General features: G+C 48.2%; 1 protein-coding gene across 1 annotated transcript; it reads left to right on the top strand.

The window, feature by feature from the left end:
- Positions 1-1,327: 1,327 nt before the first annotated feature.
- On the top strand, positions 1,328-9,683 carry SIGLEC15 (sialic acid binding Ig like lectin 15). Its single transcript, XM_050913690.1, has 5 exons — positions 1,328-1,379; positions 4,112-4,495; positions 6,778-7,137; positions 8,158-8,188; positions 9,587-9,683. The coding sequence occupies exons 1-5, from the start codon at positions 1,328-1,330 to the stop codon at positions 9,681-9,683; spliced, it is 924 nt and encodes a 307-aa protein (XP_050769647.1).
- Positions 9,684-10,776: the final 1,093 nt, after the last annotated feature.

Raw genomic sequence — 10,776 nt, forward strand, 5'->3', positions numbered from 1 at the left:
ACAAAGAAAGGGTTCAGAAAGCAGCAAGCACACTTAATACTACCAAATCTCCAAGTCCCTCTTCTAGGAGCTTTCGCGCACCAAGTTAAGAAGGGAACATAGGCGGAGAGTTTAAGGAGAAGAGGTGAGGAGCAGAGAGGAGCCCCTGGCATCTCTGCTGGGGGAAGGCGCTGGCTCTTGGCACAGCGAAAGCGGGAGCAGCGACTCAGCAGCATCTTCTAATATTGGCTCTGAGAGCCCTCCAGTGGCTGCGCACCCGGTGATGCCGACAGACGGAATCGTGTGGGTGCCGCGTCCCCGGCCCCAAAAAGGAGGGAGACGGTGGGACCCTACAGCAGCACAGCTGCTGAGGTGAGAAGAGGGAGTCAGACATCAGCCCTCCCTCCCTCCGGTCTGAAGCAGAAGCAGCAAACCTCAAGCTAAGCCCTGATGGGGAATACACGCGCCAAGGTTAAACTTAACAACGTCACGGGATCACTGTATGGGAGATGACGTGGAGGGGAGCATGGTCAGCTCTCCACAAACCCCGAGCTCTGCAGCTTAGCAAACCGCGCAGTAAGTTTGCTAAAGCTAAACCCAGAAGGAAAGAGAGAGCATTTGTGCAAGGATTCTGGGCAAAAGCTGGAGCTCAGCTGATTTCAAAACGCAGGCTAACAACAAGGAGGAGAACGACTCGCGACTCATCAGGGTCATGGGAGTCCGGACAGAGCAGGGTACCAGGGGACATCAGAGCACACTTCCACCGCTGAACCTTCACACAAGTGCTCAGATGATTTCCAAAGAGGAGGGTTTGTTTGTTGGGTTTTTTGGGGGGTTTTTTTGTTTGTTTGTTTTTTTTAACACACCTAGGGATGACAACAACCAGTGAGCATAAGGGGTAACGCACAGTTGGCTTGCAGGCTCCAGGTTCAGGAGGTGGAACTGCCTCAAGCCAGGAGAGCAAGGGTCTTGCTTGCCACCTCCTTAGGCAGATTGCAAGGACTTCCTCCAGACTGGTGAGTTGGTAGCACTTGAAAGCTGTCCCCTCTTGCCCCATCGCACAGATGGAGTGGGTGTTTGCAGCCTCAACCTGCAGTCCCCTTCCTTTAGCTGGAAAATGGTAATACTCCGATTCCCTCTGGTGTATTTTTCACATGACTGACCACAAAACTATTAATATCTGAATCCAGAGCTGGTTCAGCTAGACAACTCATTCCCTCCAAGGAGAGGAAAACCACAACTTCTTCCACCCCTGGAAAAACCTTTTGTGACTGCAAGACCAGCAGCTCAGATGTAGTAGAGACGGTTCTGGCTTGCTGATACACCTCAGTGGAGAACGTCAACCAGTATGAGAGAGTTCGGCTTGTTTCTTCTGTGCCTCCTTCGCATCTCCAGGAGGGGTGAGTTCTGAGCTTGCTATGAATCTCTGTCTGATCAGGGCTTTTCTTCACACTCTAGTCAAAGTACCAGGGGAATTGCCTGGAACAATAAACTCTCCAAGAATTGCACCATCCATCACGTTGCTTAAAAGGATCCTGAAATTCCACATCCTGAAATGTGAGATTACTGGAAAAACTCAAAGGCTTGACTCTGTAATTGTCAGAGAGGTCTTTGGTTCGGATTTTTTTGCATTTTTTTTCTTTTTTAACTTGTGCAGGGAGTTCCTCTAACTTTTCCCCTGCATTGCCAGCTGGATGCAGCATTTCCATCACCACCCAGAAGTGCTGGGTTACGTTCCTAGGAGTTATTATGCAACAGACACAATTTGCTCTGGTTCCGCTGAGCGCTTAAGCTCACGTTTAACTTCAAGTATGCACTTAAGTTCCATTAAACTCAATGGGATTTGCTTAGATATACTGTCAGACAGTGTTTGCTAGAGCAAGGCTAGTGTCTGTGGCTGTCTCCAGCTCTTGATCTTGTTATTGTCTTCACGACCTTTCCATTGACAACTAGCAGATACACTGACCTGACAACTCCTTTCAGGAGTTACCTCGTGTAAGGTGTGTAGGCTATTTGCTTACGACCTTCTCTGTTTCTTGTGAGAACTTCAACTCCAGGAACAAATGGAGGCTGGATATTAGCAGGAGGAAGCCATGGAAGACCTACCATGCTGAAGCCTTAAGGTTAAGGTTAAATTATACACAAGATGCTGACAACTCCCTTCACTCATAACCTAGGCAAACTGTGTTTCCATAGAAATGGGTGGAGCTGGTAACATCAGAAGCACTTATTTTTAACATTATTTCTCATGTGGAAGGCAAGGGGATGTTTACGTGCTAAAAAGAATGTTCTTTGCTTAAGATTTTTTTAAAAAAATGCAAACCAAAAAGGTGGCAGAGAAAAGCAAATCATGTACTCAAAAGCACATGATCTGCAGTTCTCCAAAAGTAAGGGTTACAGTGACGTGGTGTAAAATAACCAAAATAACATGAAATAAACTAGAAAGCAATAGCATTTTCTGTTTTCACTGCCAGGTCCTTGTGCTCTAAGTCCATGAGCTTTCCGGAGCTCCTGTGACCATGTAGCCTTGTATATTAGATTACCTAGGCTGCAAAAGGTACTCCTATCGTTATAATGAATGACAAGGCAGCCCGACTTCAGATCTCAGTAATGAAAACACTGGCTTGGCGCTCATTCCAGATAAATTACTTAATGGCAGAGAACAGGTCTTATGTTGGCCTTTGTCCATTGCGCAGCGCAGAACAGATTAATATGAGGTGCACCGCCACTGAGGTATTTGTCAAATACTACGGAGAACAGATATATGAACAAGCAAGAAAATCTTATCTTAGAGTTTACACGAGTAAACCGACAGCTGAATGTCCACAGACCACAGTGAAGCCAGCTAGACCAGGGATGGGTGGCAGTTACTTACAGGATGCCTTTGCATTTTTTGCAGTTCTTCTCAGCTATTGAGGGGAAAGCCCTGATTTAATGAAGCCATCAAGTGAGTTTTATAAGACAGGAATGTAGCCACAGATGTTCCTGAAGCCACAATCTGCTGCTACAGCTGTTGCTATTAGCAAGACAGTGGATAGATACACATATTTATACGGAAAGCACTGCCTACAGGTGCTGTTTGTTGATGCTGTTGGTTCCTGGGGAAGAGAAATGGATGAGACATTGAGTTTTCCCTATATACTTCAAAGGTGGGGAGCATCCATTCAGGTGAAGGCTGTTTTCATCACTGGACAAAAAATGATCAGACTGGGTCTGGTGGCAGTGAGGTTCAGCTCCCCAGACTCTGCTAGGATTTACTGTGACCAAATTTGGCCAAGAGAGCAAAATCCCAACCATTTGTGACATCTCAGCTGGAAAACTCAGGATTTCCCTCGCCGTGACACCAGGACAAGGCCTGTCTGAGAAGATACTGGCAGCTAGAGTCCACGCAGTGACAACCTGCTCTGCTAACAGGGAGATGCTTTCTGTACTGTCAAGGGCATCCTCCTTCCTACGACAGGAGCCGATACAGGGAACTTGCCTGTTCTCACCAGCCTTCGTAAGATGAGTATCTTCTTTATTCAGATCCTGTCACAGCTTACGAGTAAGAAAGATGCTACTTTGTGACGATAGCAGCATTGATCATTAGAAACATTAGCTGTTACTACCTTCCCCAGGGGTAATGCAACCACCAACTGATTAGTGTAACGTATACTATAACGTAGGAGTGTGTGTGTGCATGCGCTCAAATGAGGGCTGCACTTCAGTGCCTAAAGCCACCAGATTTCTGAATACATGCAAAACTTATTTTTAGCTTTTTTTTTTTTTTAAAGAAAAAAAGTCTCTTCCTCCAAGCACATAAATGTCTGGTAACTGCAAAAGACTGTTACACAACTTAAGATGCTATTGTTCACTTGACAAACAAGAGGCCTGCTTAGGAATTAAAACACTTTCAACACGAGCTAGTCAGTCCCCTGAGCTCTGCTGGAGATTGGTACCAAATCCAGCCACAGTAACTGGGCTGCGCAATCACCTGCAAGCCCTCAACAAGAACACCAAGCAGCACAGGGCCCACCACGGGAACACAGCATCCATTTTCTGACCAACAACAGAGTAGATGCAGGAAGGATGCCCAGTTTCCCTCTTAAACACCCCAGATAAATCAGTCTTGATCATCTCTTTTTGCTTCTAGGTGTGCAGTCCAACAGCTGGTCCGTTCATGTCCCATCTGATGTTACTGGTGAACTTGGGAAGATGGTTATCCTGCCCTGTACTTTCACACATCCCTACAAAACATTTGACCGGACCCTCACTGCCATTTGGAGGATCAAGGAACCTTACAACGGCACGATAGTTTTCAAGTGCATTAGCCAGAGCGCCAGCGAGCTCTGTAAGACTGCCATCAGCTACAAAAACAAATACAAACTGCTTGGCAACCCCCGGCACAAGGACCTTTCCATCAGGATTGACAATCTGACCTGGAGTGACAGTGAGAGATACTTCTGCCGGGTAGAGTTGTCCGGAGATATCCACGACAAGTATGAAAGCAGGAATGGGATAAAGCTGCATTTGATTGGTAAGAGGGCACGAGAGCCAAAGGAGGCAAAGCCAGCCCGTAGGGAAGTCAGAGCCACAAGACGTGGAAACTGATGAGATGGTAACAGAAGATGACCCGAGATGGTCTTCCAAAGGGTTGGCTTTTCCAGCTCTGTGGATAGTTTATAACATTTGGGCAGGGAATACTCATCGCCTTTCGTAATCCTCCAGTATGAGGTGATGAGCGCAATGCAGGGAAGGGAATAGGAGCAAAACTGGTAAGGAGATAGCCAGGCTCTGGCTGCTGGGGTAAGAGCCAGCCACGTCCTGGGCATCCCACTTTGTCCCTGCAGCACAGGATCTGTGCAGGCAGCAAAGAGGCAAGCTGGGGTCAGCAGGCCATGGGGTGGGGTTAAAGACATCCTCTTCATCAGAATTTAAACTGGAGAACCTGGGTGCTGAGCACACGTTAGCAAATGTAAGCACAAGAAGGCCCAGATGGCAACAGGGGATTAGAAAGACAAGTTACCTGGTACCCACGTGCCATAGGTCCAAACTCCTCTGGAGCAGGAAACGTTAAGTACAAACTGCCTGAAGAACCAGCTCGGATCAACAAATGTCAAATGCTAATCCCATCTCCCAGGGTGCACTCGCAGATCAAGGGAGTGCTAGGAGACCCAGGTGGCCTCGGGAACAGACTCAGACCTTACTCGTGAGCGCAAAGATGCCATGTGTCGAATGACTTTGCTTGTGAAGTGAAACTGCCTTACGCCTGCTGTGCGCTGTGGGCGTCCAGATGGGACCCGAGGATGAGCTCGGTTACTTCTTGGGAAGTTCTGCATGGTCGAGGCTCTCCTTCACTTGGAGCAGCTCCTAAGCACCCACACACACAGCATGACCAAGGCTCTCCTTCACTTGGAGCAGCTCCTAAACACACACACACAGCAAGACCAGGCAGGACGGCAGCAAGATCTGTCTCTCAGAGGCTGCCTGGATTTCAACACCAGAGGAACGATAACGTACACAGATATGGTACCCAGGCTGCACCCCGCTTTGGGAATGGACCCTGACAGTATGAATGGGAGGGGTTAAATAATGCTTCAAAGGTTAATTTCAACACCAAAACAGACAGACACATGACACAACTAACACACCTAGCTTTCTTATGGATCCGTCCTCCAGTCTGAAACTCCTCCTGCATTACATAGACAACAGAGAAGACGTGCTGTAGGCGGTTGCAAGCTATATGTTTGTTGTCTAGCCTGACAAAAAATGAAATAAATACTGAACTCCTGCTTTTCCTCCATGAGGACACTGATTTAGTTCCCTCCAGTTTTCACAATGCCTTTAGGAACCAAATGCATTAAATGGGTCAACAAGCCCAAGAGGAGAGGATCGATAGGTAATACGAGCTTGCTCATATCAGCTACACTTCCTTAGCAGACTAGACCAAAGATGACATGTGCAACAGCGCATCTCTTAACATTTTGCATCCCCCAAATGATCTTTACCACTGTTTATTCAGTCACACAATCCCATATGCTACAAATACAGGATAAAAAATTAGTGGCCCTATCTTGGTATTGGTGTGCTACCCCAAAGCAAGCAGGATCCTACACCAGCTGTTGGGTGGTCGCTACAGGGTTGGAGAAAAACATCAAAAATAGGTTGTAGCAAGGAGTGTAAAGGTTCCCTGATGATAATTTGCCAAAACTGGCAAGTCTCAGGCACCGAGCAAAGGGCTCACACAAACGGATCCATCCACGTGTGCTCTGGAGGTCAGAGACCAAAGGAACGGCCACGAGATGCTCGCAGGAGAGCACCGTGGTTGCCTTGTCCTGGACCATGTGCAGATGCAGCCAGTCCGAAAAGGTCACCAGCTGCACTTGTGCCTACGTCATGGACGGCACTGGGCTGCGATTCACGGTGCAACCGCAGAAAGCAACCTGCCTTCACGGACAATTGCCCTGCTACGGCACAGTGCCAGCGCCTGTGCCTTCTGCCACCATGGAAGGTCACAAGAGTTGACCGAAGCTCAGAAAACCGTGTAAGGCCTTACAGGGATAAAACACAAATAGAGTACACATCCTTGCACCCAGGCTTTGCTGGGTGAATCCCTTCGCTCCTCTAACATAGGCAGGGTGGGGAAATCTAGGGAAAGAAAGCGCTGAGAAAAACGAGGAAGGGGAGGTTTGATCCCAACGTTACCCTGATATAACACACTGAGGGTCCACCAAGACCAAGAGCTCATTCCAGGTGTTTTGCGGTAGACCTGCCTTTGAAGCCTGACGCACTTTCCCTCCCCTGTTACGATTTCTGCAGCTGCCCCCAGGATCATTAACATCACCGTCAGCTCCAACGGGGATCGCACCTTCCAGGCACGCTGCACTGCCGAGGGGGAGCCAGCGCCCACGCTGACCTGGACCGGACCGCCCTACAGCAACCTCACCTCCATCACCAGCATGAACCATCGCGTTACCAAGGAGCTCCAGTACCTGACCCACGATGGAAAATACACCTGTACTGCTGTCAACAGCCATGGGAGAGCAGAGGGGGCTGTGTACTTCTACAAATTCAAAGCATCCAACAGCTCCTTCTTCCTGATCCTGATCTTCGTGCCGCTGGGAATTAAAGTGCTCATTTTGCTGGTGATACTGAGCTTCACCGTTTTCTCAAGAGGAGGTACGTATAGCTATTTCCCTCGGTAGTCTTCCTCCATCCGACTGGTAATCAGCGATGGGATGCGGCAGATAAAGTCAGACAGGAGGGTTTGGGTTTGTTTTGTTTTTTTAAATGATTTTATGATTTTTCCACCCTAGGAGAAGAACATTTCTAACGGGAAATCTAAGAACAAGTAAAAGGGACCTCCTGGCTGGCTGGTCACAGCCCGCAGACAGGAGGCCTCCTTCGGGAAGGGACCTTTGAAAAGACAGAGGGAGCAGGAGTTTCCCTGCACCCAAGGAGAAAGGTTAATAAACTAACAGATGGGCAATTAGCAGAGAACCCGCTGCCTACACAACCAGATTTTTAATTTTTTTTTTTTTTTCCTTGAAGCAGACTAATTACTACCTCTTTGCCTGTAGCCCGTGGGCAGGATTTACCTTTGCTGCATCCCACACAACAGTTTAATCTCCTGGGGTGGCCATCCTTGTTTTACAGACTGCCCCTCTCGGTCCCCCAGGCCTCGTTACAGTGAAATCCCTCCTCCCAGCCACGCCAAGGCCATGAGAGCATGGAAACCCCAGCTCGTAGGAGATGAGAATCAGCTCATGGACTGACAGATGAGACTTCCCAAGAAGCCCAGAGGCCGCTAGCCCCCAGCCCACCACCCCTGCTGTGCAATGGCATGGGGAGGAAGGGACCAGAAGGGACTCTGGGCTCTGCCTCTCAGGCTGGTTGAGATGTCACATCACCGTGACTCGTCTGTAGAGACAGCGTGATGTCAACACCTTGCAAAAGCCACCGCTTGTCTCGAACTGTAGAAGCTGTAAGACCAACTGGAAATACTTTGCTCCTTATATTCCAGTGCCTAATTCCCACCCCAATGAAGAGGACCACGCGCCTGACAAAAGGTCTTCTCCCCATTCACTGGAGTGTCGCAACCACCCTCCAGCGCAGCTTCCCGACAGCTCTAGGTCAGTCCTGGCTCCCCAGCTCACTCTGACCACATTGCTAACCCACGTCTTCCTTCCCACTTCACAGGTCCCTCCTCTGCTCCATCCAGCCTGGCCCGGTAAGGATGTCTTACCTTCTACTCATGTTGTCCAGCAGGAGGGTGGAGATGGCTAAGGAGAGAAATGCAACATGTCCTTGGTCTTGGCAACAACCTTCTGGCCTGAGAGCAGGCTCCTGGGACAAGGACAGGGTTAGGCTGATGGCCAGGCGAGCTGGTGTGAGGGACCAAGGCTGGGGCACTGCTAGGAGGAGGCTCTGGCTTGGGTACAGCTGAGAAGAGACCTCACTGACGTGAGGACAAGGGACTGGGGCAGCAGGTTGGAGAGACCATGGCATATGGATGCTGCAGCTGCAAAGGGCTAGCAGAAGTTTAGGTGGGCCATAGGCCCAGAGCGTGGTAGGAAGCCACATTAAACTAGCAAAAGAACCACTCACCCGAGGGACAGGTGAGGGGAACAGGCTGGGATGGGGTCTGTGCCAGGCTGAGCAATGACGAACGAGAGAGGGGAAACTGTGCAACAGAAACCTTCCCCTCCCTCTGCCCCCCAGTCTCTATTGGAGCAGAAAAAGTGCCCACAACAAAGCTGATGAGCTCTGCCAAGTGTGGAAGAAGGTGCAGAGATACCAAACAGCCCACCTCAGAACCAGCTCAGGTGTGGCAGGGCCTGATTCTTTGGCTGGCATCCATACTGTGCTCCCACAGTACCCTTGGCATTTCCCATTACCCAGCACAACACCGATCTTGGACACTCCTGACAGCTATGGTGGCCAAGCTAGAAAGGGATGGGGGAAAGAAAAAAAAAAAAAACCGAACTAAACCCCAAAACGAACCCTTAGGCTAAACCTAAAGAAGCTGTATCTGAGGTCAGTATAATTACATCCGCCTGGGCTGCTCCCTTCCAACCTGAGTTATCCCTACGTGATGTCTCCTTCCCTCACCTTACCCAAGAAAGATGGCCATTTCAGCAGGACAGTCAAGTGTACAGCATCAGGACACAGCCAAAGAGGCAATGGGGAATTTAATCCTACAGTTAAATTTGTAATAATTATTCGCAAAAGCATCGTTTTGCTGATTTTGCAGTGTCTAAACCATACTGCACCTTTGACTGTATTTGTATAGATACATACATAGATGAAAGCTTAAAAACCAAGATCCACGCTCTACATGAGAAGATCCTTCTCAGCAGAGGTTTGTCACGACCTCCTGAGGTGCTGAGCAGCAGGACAGTAGTAGCAGTTAATGCTAACTGTGTAGTAGATTGTTCTGGATGCTTTAAGACATAAAACATTAGATGCAACTCAAGACACTTAAAAACTACCTGCTGCAGAAGGGAGGATCTGTATCAGACAGTATTGCAGATGCTTACTCTGACTCTCAACTACTAGCTGAAGCCACTCATAAAGTCTAGAGCAGCCAGAAATGTGTCTTCACCTTATTCACTTCTTCTACTGCCAGGCCACAGCTGCAAGACTCCACCTACGAGAACTTTGACCGCAGACACGGCGGCGGCCAGACTTTGCCGACAGAAAGAACAGCATCAAGACGCAGCTGAGGACCTGGGCGGTCTCATCCGCGCCCGCTCGCACGGTTCGAATTCCTGTCTGCTCTGCACGAGGGTGCCTTTTCCCAGTGAACGTAAGACTGACGTTGACTGATGCACAGAAGGTCAAACAGGCCTTGCAGGTGCGTGACTTCCATCCCTGCTGCTGCTTGCAAGCAAGAGAAGCCCTTAAATGGAAAGCAGAAGAAAGAAAAGAGAAAACAAATAGGGATGGAGCTGGAAGAGCAGAAGAGGACCTACACAGAATGTCAGTTGTAACCAACCTGTGTGTTTTTACTCCGTATCAGATAGCGTTTAGCAAGCAGATAACAGTCTACGATTTTCTCACATCTTTTTGCTTTGGCATTTTTCAAATGTTACTTCAAAAAGCAGTTTTCACCACTCCACTTGTCAAACCACACGCAGCTTCCTAGAGCCAGCAAGCGAACTATTTCATGTTTCAAATACCAGCTGTGAAAAAACCACTACTGGAATTTCTGCTGGTTTTTTTTTTTTTTTAATTATTATTATTCCTTAACTTCCAGAAGAGTTTATTTAAGAGTTTAAAGGAAATCTTAACTTTCAAGAGGAGTCCAAGCAAAAAGGAAAAGAGGTTTTCCAAAAGCTGGTAGAACTGAAAGCAAGACATGCCAAGGGTGGTCTGTACTGTACCTCTGCTGCAGCTCCTACTGCCCATGTGCACACACAAGCAGAATCTCAGAGCTTTGTGATAAATATGCTGTGAAGTGTTCCAATAAACCAAACTTTTTTTAAACAAAAAAGCCAAAGAAAATTATTTCTAAACAGTTTCCATCTCTGTGTTACATGAAAAAATTCCTTTAAGGGCTGACTACTCATCTCTTAAATTCTCCTGAGATGAAGTCACTACTACAAAGTCACTGGCCATCCACAGACAAGTCTCTAACCCAACTGCAAACGTGCTCCAAGACCAGGTGAATAGACCCAGCTTATGGTACAGGATGATGCAAGTCAACCTGGAGTCTTGGTCAGGCAGACAAAGGTCCAGGAGAGGGCTGTGAAAAGCGATGGGTTGGCAGAGAGAAGAATGAAAAGAGAAGAAGCAGCGACAAGAACCTACTTTCAG

The sequence above is a fragment of the Gymnogyps californianus genome, chromosome Z, assembly GCF_018139145.2.
Source record: "Gymnogyps californianus isolate 813 chromosome Z, ASM1813914v2, whole genome shotgun sequence".
Classification (NCBI taxonomy): Eukaryota; Metazoa; Chordata; class Aves; order Accipitriformes; family Cathartidae; genus Gymnogyps; species Gymnogyps californianus.